This window comes from Copadichromis virginalis, linkage group LG14 (genome assembly GCF_057382275.1).
Source record: "Copadichromis virginalis isolate Kocher_CV1m ecotype Utaka linkage group LG14, C_Virginalis_male_GT1.1, whole genome shotgun sequence".
NCBI classification, from domain to species: Eukaryota; Metazoa; Chordata; class Actinopteri; order Cichliformes; family Cichlidae; genus Copadichromis; species Copadichromis virginalis.
The window spans coordinates 7,475,040-7,496,548 of NC_140631.1; the positions used below are offsets into that span (position 1 = coordinate 7,475,040).

The 21,509-nt window shown below is 41.7% G+C and overlaps 1 protein-coding gene across 1 annotated transcript in view; it reads left to right on the forward strand.

Moving 5' to 3' along the window:
- The window catches only part of lrrc75a (leucine rich repeat containing 75A), a 74,723-nt gene that overhangs the window by 37,979 nt on the left and 15,235 nt on the right, over positions 1 to 21,509 (forward strand). The window contains exon 3 of the mRNA XM_085479137.1: positions 8,406 to 8,518. Within this exon, the coding sequence (XP_085335263.1) occupies positions 8,406 to 8,518 (113 nt within the window). The remainder of the gene's footprint in view (positions 1 to 8,405; positions 8,519 to 21,509) is intronic.

Genomic DNA, 21,509 nt, shown 5'->3' on the forward strand with positions numbered 1-21,509 from the left:
TGTGTATCGTTGCACGCCTAGTAAACACACAAGCCGCCACCGTGAGTCTTACCGCACAGAGCTGCATTTCTGTCGGCGCGAAACGAGGCCAGCCCATTTAGCTGAATAGCGGCGTCCGGTACTCTGTCGCTGAGCCATGTTTCCGTGAAAACAAAGACACAGCAGTCTCTAACCTCACGCTGTGTAGCCTGCTGGAGTCGGATGTAATCCAGTTACTTGGTTGTTGCAGCTTTCCTAGCGGCCTCTTCATGGTTCCCATTCGTCTGTGGGATCCCCAGGTACTTGTAACTGTCCTCTATGTCTGCAATGTTGCCTTCTGGTAGTTTGATCCCCTCCGTTCTGACTACCTTCCCTCTCTTTGTTACCATCCGACTACACTTCTCCAGCCCGAACGACATTCAGATGTCATTGCTGTATAGCCTGGTAGTGTGGATCAGTGAATCGATGTCTCGTTCACTCTTGGCATACAGCTTGATGTCATCCATGTACAGGAGGTGGCTGACAACTGCTCCGTTTCGTAGTCGGTATCTGTAGCCAGTCTTGTCAATTATCTCACTGAGGGGGTTCAGGCCTATGCAGAACAGCAGTGGGGACAGAGCATCTCCTTGGTAGATCCCGCACTTGATGGTGACTTGTGCTATGGGCTTGAGGTTGGCCTCCAGTGTTGTCCGCCACATCCCCATTGAGTTCCTGATGAAGGCTCTCAGGGTCCTGTTGATCTTATATAGTTCTAGGCATTCCAGGATCCAGGTGTGGGGCATTGAGTCATAGGCCTTCTTGTAATCAATCCAGGCAGTGCACAGGTTGGTCTCGGCTGACTGCTCTGTCTGCCAGTAGCTGGTGTTTTGCGCCTCTGGTATTCTTGCCCATCCCTTTCTGTGTCCCGCTCATGTATTGACCCATGTGCCTGTTCATCTTAGCCACTATGATGCCTGACAGGAGCTTCCACGTGGTGCTGAGGCAGGTTATTGGTCAGTAGTTGGAGGGGACAGGTCCCTTCTGGGGGTCCTTGAGGATCAGGACTGTCCGGCCTTTGGGTAGCCATTCCGGGTGTCTCTCGTCAACTAGCAGCTGATTCATTTGTGCTGCCAGGCAGTGCAGTCAACTTCTTCAGCCAGTAGGCGTGAACCATGTCGGGCCCTGGTGCTGTCCAACTCTTCATACTGGAGACCCTTTCTTGCATATCGGCCACTGTGATGGTTACTGGACCCTGTTCGGGGAGGTCGCTGTGGTCTGCCACTAGCCACTGAGTATTGCCATTATGGGTTGCGTCCTTCTCCCATATGCTCTTCCAGTGTTGTTCTGCCTCCAGCCTTGGTGGTGCTGTTCTCATATTGTTCCCCTGCCACTGAGAGTACACCTTGGCTGGTTCCGTGGAGAACAGCTGGTTTATTCTCTTGCCTTCTATCTCTCTGGTGTACCTCCTCAAGCGACTGGCCAAGGCTGTGAGTCGTTGCTTGGCAGTTTCCAAGGCCGCAGGTATGGACAGCTTCCTGTACTTCTTAGGCACCTTCCTCATCGCGCCTTTCTGCAACTCCGATAGTTGGCTAACCTCCCTCCGTGCTACCTTGATCTTAGCCTCTAGCCTCCTTCTCCATGGAGGGTACTGCTCCTTGTGATCTCACTGATCACTGCTGCCGTATTTTAGATCAGCTTGTTAGTGTCGGTAATCGTGGCTGTAGGTATTGTCCGTAGTGCTGCATTAACATCATCTAGCAGACCTTCTGAGGGTACTTCACGTAATCTTGGCTACGGGGGGTCCAGGTTTCAAGTTTGGCCATGAACCTATCTTTCAGGTCAGTTCCTCTCGCACTCAACGATCCTTCTCCTATCGCACTTGGGGCTTGGTTCCCAATCTCGGGTGGGGGTGATGATATCTCCCCCCTGACCTGGCGTCCTGGCTCCCCCTTGCCGTAGCATTTATGTTGTACCTCGTCAATCTCTAGCTGTGAGAGCAGTCCCTTCTTTCGAATATTGGAACACTGAGCTACTAGTTGTTTCGCCGTCATTGTGGATGTTGGGTATCGAAGAATCCATAGGTCCCTCATCCTATTCATGTAACCCCTTCTGCCAGGGTTACTTGCGTAGTAGCATTCCAACAATATATATATGTGTATATATACACACATATATATATATACACACACACACACACACACATATATATATATATATATATATATATATATATATATATATATATATATATATATATATATATATATATATAATGTGAGGGAAATCCATGGGGCTTCAACAGTCCACGGGGTATTGCGGGCGGGGTTCTCACTCTCCTCCTCAGCCACGCCACACTACACACTCCTCTTCGCTCGAGTCCACTCTGCAAACTCGCATGCGTTCAGGAAATCCAAAGGAAGGGCTTGAGGATAGGATAGAGGAGTCTATGCACAAAACAGATCAATGCCAGAAAAACAGGAGGGATCACGAGATTAGGTTGAGCTGAGGTTACCCTGAAATGTGTAGTACAACATTCCAGCGATAAGAAGAACTGAGCCTCTGCCTTAAATAGCGTCTGGGAGTGGCAGGATGATGAGCCGCAGGTGAGTAACCGTTTTCAGATGTGCTGGCCAATAAGCTAGGTCCAGGCAAGGAGGAGAGAGAGAGAGAGAGAGAGAGCAAGAGTAGGAGAAAACCGTAACAAATATCTGTAGCCTCACTGAGCCAGCCGGTTAAACACAGGGAACGTGACAGTTTAAGCACTTTGAGTTTTGCAGGATTTGTTGTTGCACAGCTCAGCATTTCAGTCAGGTTGAGGTGCTAGCTGTTACACTCACTGTGGCTCAAGTAAAGCACAAGTTTAAACATGAGTGTTGATATGAATCAATGAATCAAAATCAAATGAGTCGAAACAAAACAAAAGATAAAAAAAAGAAAAGAAAAAAATACTGTGGGCTACATTTATCATGCTGAATCTCGAAAATAAGAGCTTGTTCTGTCACAGCATGCGGGAATCAAAAAAATCTGAATTTACACAACAAAAATGCCTTCTCAATTTGTTTTTTTGCCATGTTTGACCACACATACATTTGCAGAACATATTCACAGTTTCTCAAAGGAAGTCATTATCACTTCATTTAATTTGAGAAATGAATTTTTCCATCAGCTCCCCTCTGGGCAGAGAGTCAGTAACTTTCAAAAGCAAGAACATAGTTTTTCTTTTTCTCCTTCCACTTTTTGCCCTTCGGCTTTTAACCTAGTCGCTCACAAACATCCATCCTCACCCCACAACAGGGGAACATAGAAGAGCTTTTTTTGACATCACCCTCAACCCTACCACCCCCACGCCCCCCTCCTCATCCCCCAACTCTCCACCATCTGTTTTGTACTGGATAACAGGGGACCTGACTAACCACCTGAATAAATGTATTTCAGTGTGGGTGGAAGTCTCACATACACACACAGCTACGATGTAGTGGAGGGTTTGGGTGACACCGTTTCTCAAATTGCTTCCTAGTTTCTATGATACAAACTAAGAAGCCATCTCTGGGATTATATTTATATTTATGAGTCACCATTATTTTGCGTCACAAGCAACAGATGTAATTTTACATGTCACTCATCCAAGGCCCTGGGAGGACTGTACCATTGTAAGAAAGTCATGAACATGCTTGGTACATGACATTTTTCTGTTTCATCAAAAAACATTTTTAGAGTGCCACACTGAATGTAAAGGTGCAATTCAGACACTCAGACTTAATGACACAATGTGATTGTGATGCAGCGCACCAAATGGTTTGATTATGGGCACCCAATCAGCACACCCTGTAGAGTTCTAGTCCCCAGACTTGTGTGTGTGTCTGTGCGTGTCCTGTCATATCAGAAACTTGACAGAAGGTGTGTTTAGTAATTCTTTGCTCCAGTGGTCCTTGTATCCTTGAATTATATCAGTTCCTGTTGGCTGCTGTAGCACCTCACTGCCCTCTTTTATTCTGTGGTGATGCCATGTCAGACGTGACATTTCCTCTCTGTTCCTCATGTCAACTTAGCAACACCCGTAACTGACATCAAAATCATATACTTGTTGCATAGTTTGAAATGTACATGCATATGTATCACTTGAGTTCATATGTGGAATAGCTTCATAAGTGATGACTGATGCTCATACATTATAGAGAGGCCTATTAAAGCCACACTGGCTGAGGGACCATTCGGCCGCTTCTTGGCAACCTAAAATCCTTGTGAGCTCCTGCAAATGAGACACAACTGAAATTCAGATTTTGATTTGCTAGGTGGCTGGTGTGTAGGTGGAACTGGTAACCTGTGTTGGTCTAGAATCAACACTGCAACTGACCAATCATGTTGTTGTGATGTCATGGCTTTGTAATGTGGGGGGAAAAGAAAAATGGGCCTTTGTTTATATAAAACTCTCTTTTGGGACAGAGGTAATCATTTCAAATGCTTTCTCTATTAATTTTACAATAAGTTTGCTGTTAGCCCAATTTACCTATGTTGATTTGTTTATTGTTTGTTCTTGCCTAATGCTAACTGGATTATCAGATGTCATTTGTCACTTGCAATAATGATCCTGGACGAATATTATTATGATGATGTGGGAAGAACACCGACACTGGGATATCAAATGTTATGGTTGTGGTCAGGGAAGAAACATGTACAGTCACCAACAGGCCTCTTGTCCTTTGTTAGCAAAGGGTTATATATTTCTTTCCTTTGACATACTAAGCATAAATTGCTGGCAATGTACTATTGTATAGAATTCCCCAAGACCTGGCTCTCCCAAACATGGACAGTATATTAAACAAGGACATAACCTTTGTGACATCCATTGGTTAGTGAATCCAGTTGTGAAGCTTAAACCTGAGTACTTTGCTGCTATCTTGGCATTTTGAAACCAGACATGATGAAAAATGGATCTGACTGAGAAAGCGAGGGACACTGCATATACATTGTCAAACTTGTGATTAATAAATCATTAGCTTATGAGCAAACCCTGATTTATCCTCTTCAAGACTCCCATAAGATCATCAAGGAAATGTTTGCAGAGGTCACAGAGCATGGAGCCCGAGGGTTGTTTTCACTTCTATACACCTGAAGCTCTTCGGCAGCGGATGCGTCAACCCCTGCAGGTCATTAAATGGTATCCAGATTTAAGGCACTTCCACATTGCCTTCGCTTTTTAGACCCAGAAACTAAATCAACTCCTATATAAGGTCTATTATACTAACCTGTAAAGACCTGTTGACAAAAGAATGCAGGAAATTAACAGAAATGTTGTTAACCACGATAGATCGATAGCTATTGCTTTGTTTTTTGGTAACACTCTTTATCTGATGCCATATCAATGCAGCATTAAATATCTTATGCTTCCAATTACTCTACACTGCATGTGAATTGTTTGTGAAATATATCACAACTTGTTTTTCTAGCAAAATCCAGTGATGGCAAAAAAGGCCACCAGTGATAGCGTGGGTCTAGATGTTTGTATCTGATACCACTCTGGTATCAGGGTACCTCAAAGACAGCACAGATACAGAAATTGTTACAGGCTGATGCAATGTTAAATCACAAATACAGTGGGGCAAAAACGTATTTAGTCAGCCACCGATTGTGCAAGTTCCCCCACTTAAAATGATGACAGAGGTCAGTAATTTGCACCAGAGGTACACTTCAACTGTGAGAGACAGAATGTGAAAAAAAAATCCATGAATCCACATGGTAGGATTAGTAAAGAATTTATTCGTAAATCAGGGTGGAAAATAAGTATTTGGTCATCTCAAACAAGGAAAATCTCTGGCTCTCACAGACCTGTAACGTCTTCTGTAAGAAGCTTTTCTGTCCCCCACTCGTTACCTGTATGAATGGCACCTGTTTGAACTCATCATCTGTATAAAAGACACCCGTCCACAGCTTCAAACAGTCAGACTCCAAACGCCGCCATGGCCAAGACCAAAGAGCTTTCGAAGGACACCAGGAAAAGTATTGTAGACCTGCACCAGACTGGGAAGAGTGAATCTACAATAGGCAAGCAGCTTGGTGTGAAAAAATCAACTGTGGGAGCAATCATCAGAAAATGGAAGACATACAAGACCACTGATAATCTCCCTCGATCTGGGGCTCCACGCAAGATCTCATCCCGTGGGGTCAAAATGATCATGAGAACGGTGAGCAAAGATCCCAGAACCACACGGGGGGACCTGGTGAATGACCTGCAGAGAGCTGGGACCAAAGTAACAAAGGTCACCATCAGTAACACACTACAACGGCAGGGAATCAAATCCCGCAGTGCTAGACGTGTTCCGCTGCTGAAGCCAGTGCATGTCCAGGCCCGTCTGAAGTTTGCCAGAGAGCACATGGATGATACAGCAGAGGATTGGGAGAATGTCATGTGGTCAGATGAAACCAAAGTAGAACTTTTTGGTATAAACTCAACTCGTCGAGTTTGGAGGAAGCAGAATACTGAGTTGCATCCCAAGAACACCATACCTACTGTGAAGCATGGGGGTGGAAACATCATGCTATGGGGCTGTTTTTCTGCCAAGGGGACAGGACGACTGATCCGTGTTAAGGACAGAATGAATGGGGCCATGTATCGTGAGATTTTGAGCCAAAACCTCCTTCCATCAGTGAGAACTTTGAAGATGAAACGAGGCTGGGTCTTCCAACATGACAATGATCCAAAACACACCGCCCGGGCAACAAAGGAGTGGCTCCGTAAGAAGCATTTGAAAGTCCTGGAGTAGCCTAGCCAGTCTCCAGACCTCAACCCCATAGAAAATCTGTGGCGGGAGTTGAAAGTCCGTGTTGCTCGGCGACAGCCCCAAAACATCACTGCTCTCGAGAAGATCTGCATGGAGGAATGGGCCAAAATACCAGCTACTGTGTGTGCAAACCTGGTAAAGACCAATAGTAAACGTTTGACCTCTGTCATTGCCAACAAAGGTTATGTTACAAAGTATTGAGTTGTATTTTTGTTATTGACCAAATACTTATTTTCCACCCTGATTTACGAATAAATTCTTTACAAATCCTACCATGTGGATTCATGGATTTTTTTTCACATTCTGTCTCTCACAGTTGAAGTGTACCTCTGGTGCAAATTACTGACCTCTGTCATCATTTTAGGTGGTGGAACTTGCACAATCGGTGGCTGACTAAATACTTTTTTGCCCCACTGTAAATATTCTAACGTGAGAGCATTTTTTTCCAGTGGTATGAAATGTATACATCTTGTATTCAATTCAATTCAATTTTATTTATACAGCGCCAAATCACCTCAAGGCACTTTATATTGTAAGGTAGACCCTACAATAGTACATAGAGAGAACCCCAACAATCATATGACCACTATGAGCAAGCACTTTGGTAACAGTGAGAAGGAAAAACTCCCTTTTAACAGGAAGAAACCTCCAGCAGAACCAGGTTCAGCGACCGGTTGGTGTAAGAAAAGGAAGACAGGATAAAAGACGTGCTGTGGAAGAGAGCCAGAGATTAATATTATAATATATTTATCTCTAATCTTGTATGTAGACAGTATAACCTATTTTCTATGTTTATTCAACCAGTAAGTGACTAATCACAGTGTTAAATCTGCTTCACCACAAAATCATTACACTGTATCACTGACACGATCTCACAACCAGCAGACAAAGAAATGTTAGAACTCAAAAACTGTATATAAACCAGGGGACTCCAACTCCAGGCCTTGAGGGCCAGTGTCCTGCAGGTTTTAGATCTCACCCTGGGTCTACACACCTGAATCAAATGATTAGTTCATTACCAGGCCTCTGGAGAACTGCAAGACATGTTGAGGAAGTAATTTAGCCATTTGAATTAGCTGTGTTGGATCAAGGACACATCTAAAAACTGCAGGACATCTGCCCTCGAGGCCTGGAGTTGGGGACCCCTGATATAAACGATGGATGTAACCATTATAAAATCACTTATTCTATTGGGGCTGCTTTGTTTAAAGTAATTTCTCATTTAAACCAACAGGAGGATATTTTAAGGAGAAATTAAAGGAGTTATGATGCTATATCAGCTAACAGTTTTGCACTTTCTACATGTTGATAATGCAGGCTGTCTTTCTAGCCTAAGCTGTTTTACAAAGCTTGGTTTAAAAAGCACCTCGGAAATATGTAAAACAAATTATGCAAGGAGCAGTGAAAAGTACAATTTCAACAATATACTATACACACAAACAAGAAGGTGCAAAAACTACACTTTAAACATAAATATGCCGTTAGCTGTCTCCTCTGGTATGCTGACTTGCTAGCTCGTTCTTAATTTTTGTCATTGGCTGGGCATGTAAATACCAATAGAACTGATGTCTGTGAAAATAAAGCTACAAAGAAATTTTTTTCTTATTTTCTGGCTGCCGTCTGTAATTAAGCTGATATTTTGTGCCTCTGTCTGTGTGTGTTCAATAGGAGGGAGATTCTCTTGGGGCGATGGAAAAGGTTTGTCGTCAGCTGACCTACCATCTCAGCCCCCACTCTCGATGGAGGAGACAGGGCCTGCTCAAGAGGAAACCTCAGGCCTGGTGAGTGTGTGTCGTACAGCATGTATCTCTGTTTTTGTTAACATCCTAGTGTGTCACCAGTGTGTCATCATCTGCTGCCCCTTTGGATGCCAAAGAAAAGCTCTGTGATGTCTGTGTCTCTTTATTTTTTCACTCTCTCACAAACACAGTTGGAGATGAAATCTTTCCTCTCTGTGTCACCTTCACTGACTCACTTTAGCCTGTCGGCTTCCCTGTGGCTGTCAGAAGACCATTGTTTTTATTCATACATAATCCCTGAGCTGTGTTTTTGTGTATTGTTTTTCTGACTTTCAGTCCCAGTTAAAATTGGAAATATTGCTTTACGAGTCTGTATGTCTAGTAATTTATTTGATTCCCTTTGCATTTCAGCACTTAGCTTTCTCACCACTCTTCTTCATTGCACCTGCATCATGTGGAAAGTCTGTATTTACACTGCAGTGTTACACAATATGCAAATCAGTTATCAACACCAAGTATAAACTACTAATCCATATGCTTCTTTGGCTCAGCTCCAGTACAGCCATTAAAGATTAAATTCTCTAAAGCAATTCTCGAAATGAAATTTCCAATATAAGCTGGGTCCTGCATTACCACAGCAGTTTCTCAGTAAATGTGCTATATATGAAACACTCAAGGTAATTCATGTACTGTATACAAAGCATATATATACTTCTCTGCTCTCTGGTGCACAACATGTAGTGATACTTGATCTGCAAAGTGCAGTTAAACATCAGCAAAAATGCGTCAAAGAAGGAAATTAAAGGCTAAATCCTGTTGTGGACTGTTTTAATAAATCAAAGCCTGTTTACAGGTGTTTAGGGTGCACTGCTGCATATGTGGAAAAAAGGATATTTGAATCCTCTGGTTTTGAAGGGTAAAGGGAGTATCTAGAACTTTCTTAAATGTCTGGTGAGTCTCACTTCGTTTATATAGGAGTCCAAGTCAAAGGCTAGAATCTTCTGAATCTAAACCTTAAGAGCTGTAAGGAATACTCCAACAACTCTTTCCTTTGAACCTCTGGCTGTGTCGCGACGTGTCACTATTTTATTGTTGAATCGTCAACTCAGTTAATATTTTTTTTACTTGAATTGTCCCTTCTCAGCTCCTCTCTACACTCCACTTTAATAAATACAATCTCTGTAAATTTTATAGAGCCTGCCAATATTCATTTAACACAGAGCTGTGTTAAATGACTGTCGGCAGCTGACGTATCTGATATCCCTGCAGCATCATAATGTGCTTTTTCAGGATCAACATTGTTGTGATGTCATAGCTTTGCAGGAATGTAGGAATATAAAAATTTCTTCTGGAAGAAATAATCGGCATTTCAAGTGTTTTCTTTATTCATTTATACATCATAATAAATATTTTTTATCAACTTAGGTTTGCTGTTAGCCAAATTTAGGTTACTCATGTTGGTTTTCTAGTAGTAATTTTTTTAAAGTATTAGCTAACTTCTTGGCTAATGTTAACTGTTAACATCACATTGGTCAGTTGCAATCTTGATCCTCGACCAAAGTTATGATGATGTTGGACCAACACTGGGATATCAGGTCATGTGTCATCAGGCCCGACCACGACCATAAAAGGACAGAGAGAGACAGCAGAGGTTACAATTAAACAATGAAAAGCATACATTAAAAAAGAGAGCTGAGCTTGATAACTGCAGATTTAACTAAGAAGTGCATGTAACCAAGTGTATGACCACATCAGTTATATGCTGACAGATGTACTGTAGGTTGTTTTTTCATTTTATGAATCAGGTCAACAAATTGTTGCCACCACTGGGAGCTCTTGGCAGATTTGGAACATCGCAGCAGCCTCAGCTTCTGGAACTTTCTCTAATTTTGGCATCTTACCACTTTTAGTAAGCTGCACTATGTAAACCTGATGTTTCAGGTCGGTTTTTGTTCCAAAATTTACTGAAAAAATAAATGTTGAATGGAATTCTGTATTCTTTATGGTTTTCTTTTCCATATTTCAGATAATCAAAGTGATGGATTTCTGAAAGCGTGATCACCTCCAGCCACCCTGAGTGTGATCTAGTTTATGAATGTTCCAGCTGTGCCCTCAGAATCCTTTAGTAGGACAACCAGGATTTGACCTTGAAAAATCCTCTGTGTGCTTGGACAAACAAACTGACTTCTAACACTGTCACATAGTTCAGATGCTGGGAAAGTGTGGAAATAAGTCCCTCCCTCAAGTGACGGACCTCAGGGTATCTCAGGGTCTTGCTCATGAGTCGGGGGAGAGTGACACAAGAGACTGACAGATGAATCGTAGCAGTAATGTGGATGATGTAGCATTTCATTGCAGTAAAAAGAAAGCTGAGTTTCAAGGTCAAGCTATCAATTTCCTACCTTTACCTGTAACCTCAAAGTGTTGGTAGTGACCTACAGGATGAGCCTGCAGCCGAAGCGCCCAAAAAGAGTTGCCTCTATAGGCAAGGGCTTGTTAGAACCTCGGGGCATATGTTGTCTTTAGAGCACTCAGACTACTCAAGGCCTCTCTCATTTCAGCCCACAACATCCTTAAAGGCTAACACCTCAACTCCCAGAGAGGGAAAAGAAGCAGCATTGTGCTGAGGCGTCTCAACTGCAGTGATGTCTGAATGTTTGTATAGCATTTAAGGGAGATTTAATCAGTAATAAATTTTATCCTGTGACCTGTAACCATGTTCGGTTTGCTATTTAGCCCTTTGCTTACTTTATCTCAGTCAACATTGTTGTACCAGGGGGTGGCCGAGAAGGCAGAGGCCAGTCTTTAGACTGCAGCTCCCATGGCCTGGATCTGCAAAGCAGTAGAAGGTAGATGGATGACTAAAAAGTTACTCTATAATCATATTTGTATCCATCATTGTATCATTGAATTGGGTTTTTTTATCCTAAAAACTTGGAAAGTTGTGTGTCTCTGTACTTTAGCCCTTCAGCTGCAAAGCTAATCTCTCTGTCATGTTGCACAACCTAAATTGAGACTTGCTATAAAATGTAGCCTGGTGGGAGCAGATGGTGGAAGACTGGCGTTGTAGTGGGATGGTTTAGCAGAAAGGATCCCCACTGCTGTGAGAAAGGAGAATCAGCAGGAAATTGCAATCTCTTCTCTTCGGCTGTTAGCATAAATGCAAGGTGTCACCTCCTCTACCAAGCAGTTTGCACCACAGGAGTGGAGAGACGTAATTCAATATGGCCATAAGATTGAACCCTTGGTGAGTGTCTTCAGGAGTGAGTGTGTCTATGTGTGTCATTGCCTTCACGGTCAGCTAAAATGATATGTTGCTCTCCTTTTATCTGAGCGAGCCCAAAAGTCACTGTGCCTCCGCTTTAATGCAACCAAGTGATAGCTGAAGATGAAAATTAAAATAAACTTGGTAATCACCCTAAATAATTCCTGACTGGTGGATTGGATTTAATAACACAGCGGTGCAGTCGGCACTTAAGGCTGTCATGAACTCCAGTCGGAGTGATTAGCCAGAGGAGAGGCAGGGTCCATTTACACTGAGGCTCAGGGCAAGGGCAGAGATTGAGTCATCCATTTGTACAGACCACAAAGCTTGCCCCCCTCCCTCCCTCCCTCACAAACACACACAGACACACAATACATCTCCATACTAATTCCATTCTAAGCTCCATTTTATGTCAGGAACCAAAAAACAGTTCTTGGGTGACAACTGGGAGGATTGTCTCTTAAAGACTCATTTGAATTTAAATCTCTAGAGAAGGGGACATTAATATTGGTCCAGGTGGTCAGTTGTAATCTAATCAACACTGGATTGGATTATGGCTCAAAAGAAAAACATCTATTGTGATATCTGATGACATTACAGAATCTAGCCTTGGTGTTGATGTGGATTAAAACATCTGAATGTGAACCTTTTAGGAAGATATATATATATCTATATATCTATATCTATATATCTATATCTATATATCTATATATATATATATATATATATATATGGGAACAGCTAAGATACTGCGCAGGACCCTCAAGCTCCCAGGCCTCTGGTAGAGGACCCGAGCTTGAAGGATAAACCGCCCGCAGGGGCGTGCTGGGTGTTTTTTTTTTTTATATATATATATGCCGTGGAAAAAAACATAACAAAATGTTGTTCATGAACACAAACAGATTTCTGTGAAATTTTGTTCTCAGACCGGGCTGTTAATTCTGATGGTGCTGAAGAACACCTGTGTCTCTGTGTATGATCCATGCAGCAGCTGTTTCCAGCTGTGTAAAAACCCTGGTCAGCTTGTGCTTTTACTCAGGTGTCCAGTTAAAAGGACAGCTATGCAACTGAAACTCTTTTTAGTGAATTTCCTAAAACTGAATTCTTACATGTTTTAAATTCCTACAGCAATTGGCTGTTAATGAGTTAGGGTGTGGGTGTGGTATGCTTTGCCAGTGTATTGTCTGAATCTTTCAGGTAGAACATGTAATGATAGAGTTCTGAGTATGTAGGTTGTACCCACGAACAACTCTCAGCAAGTCTCAGTAGCATGTGGAAGTGCCATACAACATGCCACAACGGCCTTGGCACCTCCTCCTCATGCTGGTCACCAGCTTCACACTCATCCCATTCTTCAACCAACATTTGTTGAAAGTCAGCCAATGTGGTTGTGTTGATTGTTTGGCATTTGCAGAGCTTTGGCAAGCAACCCATATACTCAACTTTGCTGCTGAACCCACAGATGCATCGTGGCATCATTTAGGGACACAACTGTCCTCACTTTTTGTGCAAAGTTTAGAAGTAAGCTAAGCTGAGCTTTAGTATTTTCTTAGTGAAGAGATGGTTAAAACTCTCTACACTTGGAGTATCTTTAAATTATGAATTACACCTTACCCGTGTAACGCACTGACACCATGAGAATTACAGATCGGTGAATCTAGACAGATATCTGTCAAACAAACCACATGGACTCCATAATCATTCCCTGTTTTATTTTTCACACCAATTTTCTGTTGCGACTGTTTCCAGTCAGTTAATTGCTCACCCAGTACAATAGCAGCCATGTTTTCCTTTGTTCCTTTGTCAGACCGTCTCAGAATTTTGCCAAACTTCATTTTCCTATTTATGACCTGCTACCAATTTTCTTCTCTGTTTTCACTTTATCCTCGTAAGGTTTTTCCAATTTCTTTCTTTTTGGATGGGGTATGGGACTTATTTTAGTCTCTTGCCTTACCTTGTAGTTTGGCCATGTGTGTTTCCTGTACTGTCTATCTGGGTATAGCCCATGGTTTGTGACCACTAAAACAGAGGTACAGACTTTTACTCTGCTTCTGTGTCTGCTGTATGGTTAGGCCATTAAACAGCCTCCTGACTCCAGAGGGATGAGTTATACATCAGTTAACTCACTGTGCAGCAGGCAGAGTTCAGCTACAGCTGCCCATGTCTGCACACCTGTCCATGAAGAAAACTTGCCTCCAATTTCAAATCACAAGTCACATAAACACTGCTTTCACATCCACGTGGTGCGACTTTCCTACTAATGCACAAATCTTTGCATTGAGAAAAAAAATCAGTCCTTCTTATTTGCCTAAATTCAGCGCATCGAAAGGAGATAAAAAGAAAAACATAAAGAAAATCTGAAGAACTCCGAGAGCGCTAACCTCCATCAAAAGTCCATAGTGCTCCTCCTGGGAAAGCAAATAAATTTGGCACAACAAAACACTCAGACCGTGACTGCTGCTTGTTACAACTGCCGAACAGGACAGATGTTAAAGGTGATAATAATGCTATATTATCAATATCACCTAAAAAAAAAAAAAAGCAAAAACAATTCATTCTAAACTTTTCAAGCAATCGTGTTTTATCTCTGCAGACAAATAATGTGAGGTCACCTGACCTTAGATCATCTCCTTGAAGCCAAAATATCCATCCATTGTACCTGCATGATGGATGTGAATAAAACTCGTAGCACTCAACGGCTGTGAGATTCCCGTCCTTTTCCCCTGTGACGTTTTGTAAACACTGGAAAAACAATTGCACGAGGGAACAACATATCTTTTGTCCATCACGCTGACCGTTTCCCTGAATCCTCTGTTACTCTCCATGTTTATTGGGCACATATCTCTGGCTAAATGGAACGTGATTGATTGGTGATTGTCTTTGTGAGCTGGATGCATATGCATGAATTGTACAGAACCACTTTTTATGGGCATCTGAGTTCATGTTGGATAATTCACATAAGCATTGCTTTGTTTTTCTTGCTCTTCATTCGTTGGTTATGCTGCAGTTTGTGATGTGTTTTCAGACGGTTGATTAAGTTAGCTGTGATGCTCTCTGACGCAGGCAAAACTCTACAACATTGCCTGGAATTTGACCTTGGTTAACATTACGTAAATGTAAAGTATTTTCAAACAGTGGATGATATTCCACATGATCAGGCACTGATTTAGGAAGCGCTTGATTTGCTTTTTGTCTTGATTGTGTTAATTTAACTTATGGGAAGCTCGAAACTGTGATTAGAATCAAAATTCAATGGATTGTGCAGCCCTGAGCTATAGATACTAAAGCTGTGCTTTGATCAGGCTGTAAACATGCTTTTTAATGTCTGTTTACAGATGACATTTTTAATCATTTCTGAAGCAATTTTAAAATTTTCAGAATACTTGATATAATCTCCACCTAATGTTAAACACATAGGAGCAGCCAACATCATGACTCAGAAGTGACTAACTCTTTCACACGTCTAACCTGTAAAGCCGAGCGTTTTTCATACGTAAAGGAAACTTTGAAAAGCTGGTGAGCCTCCAAGAAAACTACTTCTTCCTCTTGGATTGAAAAGTAGTTTTTTCTTTCAGATGAAATATCATAAAAGTTATTAGACTCCTAGATTGGTGTCAGTGTTTGTATCTGACCCTGTATTTACTTGACATCGGATCGGTACCAAACTTGCTGTATTGCACAGCACTCCTTGCAGCTCTGTTTATCCGAGCTGATTAGAATTTTCTGTGAGATGACAGTAGTTAAAGACACTTCAGCAGTCATTGCTGCTATACAGAATGACTGCATATAAAATGTAAATCACGGCTGGCACTTTTTTTATTGTCTATTCATCGAGAATAGTTGTGAAGGCTTACTGTTAGCGGTCTGGCTGCTTAACAACAGCTCCTTTCAGTGTCCTCAGTAAGTCCTCTCAGTGGTCTGAAACGAGGCAGCTGCACAGCTGAATGTGCGGAGCAGCCAGCAGACATCCTCTCTGCTTTACTCTGAGGTTTGAACCCCCGCAGAGAAAACTGTGAGGTAAACAGTGTGACAGCGTATATTCTCGGGGTCTGCTTACTTTTTTAGCCACATTAGAACAAGACATCATGCCTCAAAAAGAGGCATCTTCACATGCCTGTCAGCTGTGTTTGGTTGAAGTTGTGCTCTGGGTGGGAAGAATCAGCCAGGAGACAGAAAAGAAAAACTCAACAGCTCGCACTCGCCACAAATATCATCACTAAACATTAAGAGCTTTAGGCCAGATTACTAACACAGCTACTTCATTCTGTCAATGAAATCTTGTTTGTTTGCTTTTTAATTTTGGCCTTCATAACTACTAGTAGTAAACTTACGTTAAATTATGGGTAAATTAACCTCTCTCGGTAAAATAAAATAAGTGGAACAGAAAATGAACACAGACCTCTGGTGTCAAATTTAAATGCCATACACGAAAGCTGTGTCCACACTAGCCCGGATACATTTGAAAACGGTGTTTTTGTCTGAAAACGCTCCACGTCCACACTATCATTTTCAGTCGTTTTCACGACCGTTTCATGTGCGTCCACATTGAAACGGACAAAAACGCTTATGTTCTAATACTGTGCATGCATAAAACACAAACCGATTCAACCTGCCTCATTTCTGTCTGCCATTTATTTACTTTCCGGCTCTTTGAAACGTCGCGGCAAAATGTTGAGGAAAAGCACAGAGTTTATTAAATGGACTAACAATGAGGTGGAGTTGTTGCTGTGAGTAACACAAAAGTACAAAGTTGCAAAAGTGGAAGAGAATTGTACAAACTAATATTAATCTTTAATAGGGCTGTCAAAATTGAGAGCAAACAAAACAACTGTTGTGTAACGTCCTCTGCTATCTTAGTGTGGACGGAAGGCCAAAACTGAGAGAAAAAGATGCATTTTCAAATGAAAACGTATTAGTGTGGACATGGCCAAAGTCATTTCCTCATACTGTAATATGTTTGCTCATTTCTAACTGCATCAGTTAGGGTATTAGGTTAAAACACAGTAATCTTTTAGATAATACTGTATAGTGTCTGAGAGTGCTGTTAGTACAATATGTGTAACACACAGGTTAGTTTTGTTTTTTGTCTTGTTTTTTTCCCATCAGTGCGCCAGAATGTCAAACTTCATGAGATAGTATCATTGAGAGCAGTGTTGTCATGATATCTGTTGGTTATTTGGAAAAGAAAAACGTCGTCATAAAGCTATTAGTCATATTGTTGTGATTCACTTACAGGTTGCTTTGCTAGACTCTGATGGACATTGTAGATAGTTTTTTTAAACCGATGGTCCTCCGCTGATTTCAGCTCCTGAAAATGTGCATGCAGAAGAAGAGCCTTGGAGTAGATATGCCATAAGAATGACATAAAATACTGTTAGATCTAAAAATGTTGTTTTAATTATTAATCAGCATCAGAATCAGCGTACTTTATTAATCCCTAAGGAAATTATGTAGGTTACAGTTGCTCCAGTATAAATAACAGGTAACAGAAACAGACTAGACTATTTAATAATACAATATGTTACAGATTTAAGAAATTTAAGAAATAGAACAATATATACAAATCACTCAATAATAAATATCAAGAATGTTGGCAGGAATAATACAGAGTAGAAAGAGCATGAGCAAAAAGGGTGTAACTATTGCAGTGTTTACAGTGTATTAGATGGAGGAGTTGTACAGGGAGATGGCCACGGGCAGTAATGATTTCCTGTGTCATTCAGTGGTGCTTTTTGGTAATCTCAGTCTCTCACTGAACGTGCTCCTGTGGCTAGCCAGCATGTCATGGAGTGGGTGGGAGGTATTATCCAAAATTGTCTTTATCTCGGACAACATTCGACACCACATTAAGGGAATCCAGCTCCATCCATCCAGGACTAATAAAGGTTATCTTATCTTATCTTATCTTATCTTATCTTATCTTATCTTATCTTATCTTATCTTATCTTATCTTATCCTTACAACATTACTGGCCTTACGGATCAGTTTATTGAGTCTATTGGCGTCTGCAACCCTCAGCCTGCTCCCCCAGCATGCAACAGCATAGAGGATAGCAGAACATGGACCACACTGGCTGCTCTTCATCCTTTAGCTTACCTGCTAATCTGAAATGGTGTTATCTGGGGAGCTCTGCAGGATGCCGATAATTGTGCAATTTAACATGAGTAATTTATGCTGGGCATTTGTGCCATATGTCCATACCATGCAGCCTTCATTTTTAAAGTAATTTAAATAAACCAGGGTTCACAAAGTACTGCACATATACAAATAGCATAACTTATTTTTGCTGTATTACATTTTTATTGTGTTGTATTTTTTTCTTTTTATCAAACTGATTAAACTTAAAATACAAATGTATGGAGTGGGTCAGAATCTGTAATCACAGCTGTACGAAAGCATAAAAACAACAGTTACAGGACGTGTTAAAATATTGGTACTATATCCATATTTCATTTCATATACCTCCACACCACAACACCTAGAGCTCATAATCAAAAATTTAAAATAACAATCTACTGTCATGCCTTAGTGGAGTTGTGGTGTTAAGTTTCTGACTTGCAGCCTTGACTGGATCCAGGCAGGCTGCAAACACTATGCAACTATATATGAAAGGGATTGTTTGAGCACCTCATTTTTGGCAACGTACTCTTATTAGCTGAAGAAATTGCAATCACAGTGTTTCTCAGAAAGACACAAATTCTACCAATACAAATTGCACACTTTCAGAATGTGTTAGTTAGACTTAGAGGATTAAAGTCACTGCTAGTAAAACTAGCATCTGGATACTTACTGCACTGCAGTCATATGGACTGTGTGGATCCCACAGTGATTTAGAAGCAGCTAGTCATAAAACTTTACCTGGCAAGACACTGACTAGTTACAGTAACCAGCGTGTAAACAACTTCCTGTATGCCAACCAACTGAACGTAGATCTGAGTTTCTTTCTGTCTTGTCTCCCTTGTGTCCTTTGTTGTGTTTTTTCCAAATGGCTCGTTTGTTTTTCATGATGTTGGAAGGGAAATAATGAGGTCTTGTAGAGGTTTTGCTTGACCACAGCACTCTTTGCCATGGAAACACACACTAACCTGCCTGCACACACACGCACGCACGCACGCGCACACACACACACACACACACACACACACACACACACACACACACACACACACACACACACACACACACAACCTCAGACAGTGGCACGCCCTGTACCTTGTCTTGCCATCTATTTTTCCTCAGTCTTCTCCTTTCTGTCCGTCTGTCTCTGTACCGGTCTCTCTGCCAGCCATGTGTCTGCCGCCTGCTGACTGGCTGGGTGTCGCTGCCCTGCCAACAGATTTATAGGCTGCCTCCCACCTGAGCTCTGACAGCCAGCCCAGAGAGAAGCTGAGTGTTGACTCAGGTTGTCTGTGCCTCGCCCTGGCCTTTCTTGACTCTATATCTCCTTCGTCTGCTTCCCATCACCAGGAGGCAAAACCAGGCAGAGAGGGTGTTACCATTGCTTATATTTAGATTTCTGTATGTCAGGGGAGATGTAAAAAATTAAGAAAGCTTCATTCATTGTTCAGCCAATCTGAACAATGAGTGGCAAACATGTGACATTCTGATATTTGAAGGTACACTCAGCAAGAGCAGATGATAAAGACGAATGGCCAGCGTGACTTGACAGAATCACCTGTCAGACAGAGAAGAGGCAATTATTGGAAAATATCCGTTCTTGTTTCTAACCCATTTTCCCACCTGTAGGAAGTCATCGATTTGCCAGCTTGTATCCTTTCACGCTCCATCGATGTTGCTTTTGTTTAAAGCATTATATAGATGAGCTGGTGATGAAGACTGTGACTGTAGAGGAAGGTTAACAGAGTCTTACAAAGTCTTAAATAAGGTCTAGTATGAATTCCTGAGGGAAATGTGTGTGTCTTTAGCTGCTAATGTGGCACTATGCTAAGCAGCAAGTTGCTAGCATTCCTCCAAACGAACGGCCATACTACGCTTTTGCGTGTTTTCCCTTTCTTTAGTCAAGTTTTCAAAGTTACAAATGTCAGAAGTCCCTTCTGTCTCACTCTGAGACTCCTACAAAAGTATTCATGAAGTGCCTGAAAAACCTTGTTACCAGTTGAGATACGGGGTTCCAGTTTCCCACAATAGTACCTGCGCAACAGTCAATTGAAATAGTCTCTATCCCTCTAGTGAGGATGGGTTTATGCAATAAAGATCAAAAAATAAAGATGCAGCATGTGTTATTGGTAGTAACTGTTCCTTCTGTTATTCTTTATAAATAAGTTTTTGTGAAAATAGGGCCTTAAAAATCACAGTGTCTTTATATGCTTGTAAATGAGCAGAATAAGGGAGGCAAAGAGTGAGCACTGTATTGCGGGTTTTTTTGTATTTTTTAAACATAGTTTAAATCTCCTCCTCCTCCTCCTCTTTCCTCGCCTCTTCCCAGCACGGGGTCCGCTGCGTGACTCTGTCTTCTCCATTTGGATCAGTCTTGAGTGTCCTCTGGGGTGAGATCCACTGCGTGCATATCTTCGGTGATTGCGTCCATCCACCGGTTTTTCGGTCTTCCTCGCGGTCGGAGGGCTGTTCTTCACACCGAATCCTCCTCGCTGCGCATGACGTGCCAAAATGTAGGCGCATTTCCCTCATCTTCTTTTCAATCGTGGCAACTCCGACTCGTTTTCGAACATCTTCGTTTGTCACACGATCCAGGCGGGTTAAGCGCTCCATCCACCTGAGCATCTTTGTCTCGTTGAGGATCTGCTCGTGTTTCTTGGTGGCTGGCCAGCATTCCGTTGCATATAGGGCCACCGGCCGTATGACTGTCATGTAGATCTTGGCTTTAAGTTTAAATAGTTTAAATCTCCTCTCTCAGAAAAAGAGTCCTTGCTGGGTTTCTTGGTTGCATTTGCATAAGCAGATGTGGTGAGCGAGGGGTGGATCTGTCTGTGAACAGCACGCTCACTGGTTGACAACTTCTTAATCACAAGTCACGAGGCAAAGGATATTTTACACTTCTGACACTTAAAATGACCCAAATTTACAAAAATTGACTACATATGTTTTTTGTTTTTGTTTTTTTTAAATCGTGACCTGCAATGAGTGACTGAGCCATAAACTGATTTATGGAACGGACTATAGAAGATCAAGATGACCATTAAGTATGCAGGCGTAAAGCCTTTCCACATTAGCTTCACTTTTCAAGTCTATTTTTTATGCTGTCTTTTCTCATATTTAGTGAGTCAAGTTTGAAATGTTTAACTTCAGGTTAACTCACTTAGAAAAGCTAAGGTAGCTAAAGCCTTAAGTGTGTTTATACAGTGTAAGAACTTTTGAGTTGTATTCATTCTTCAGGGATGACCACAGCTTTGGCTTACTTTTTGGCCTTGCTCTGTTATCTATCCAGATACATATGAATGTCTACAGCTAGATCTTTTATGGGCCAACTTTTATGGGCGCTGACTCAGGGTAAGTCTTTTTGTACCAGCTCAGGTCTACACTTTATAGACCAGATATCAGGTGTGTTGTGATATTTAGGAATCACATCTGATGGCTAAAGAACCAAATGGGAGAGACACACACACAAAAAAAAGGAATCACATCTGGCCTGAGTCAGCTTTTCTTAATGCAGCCATTCACACGACCACGTAATTTTGCTGGGCGAATTTGCAGCCCTTTTTTTTTCTTTTTTCAGACCACTGCATTTGGTAACAAGTGTGCTCCTAGCTCAAAACACACACAGTTACTGAATATACAGTGATGTGAAAA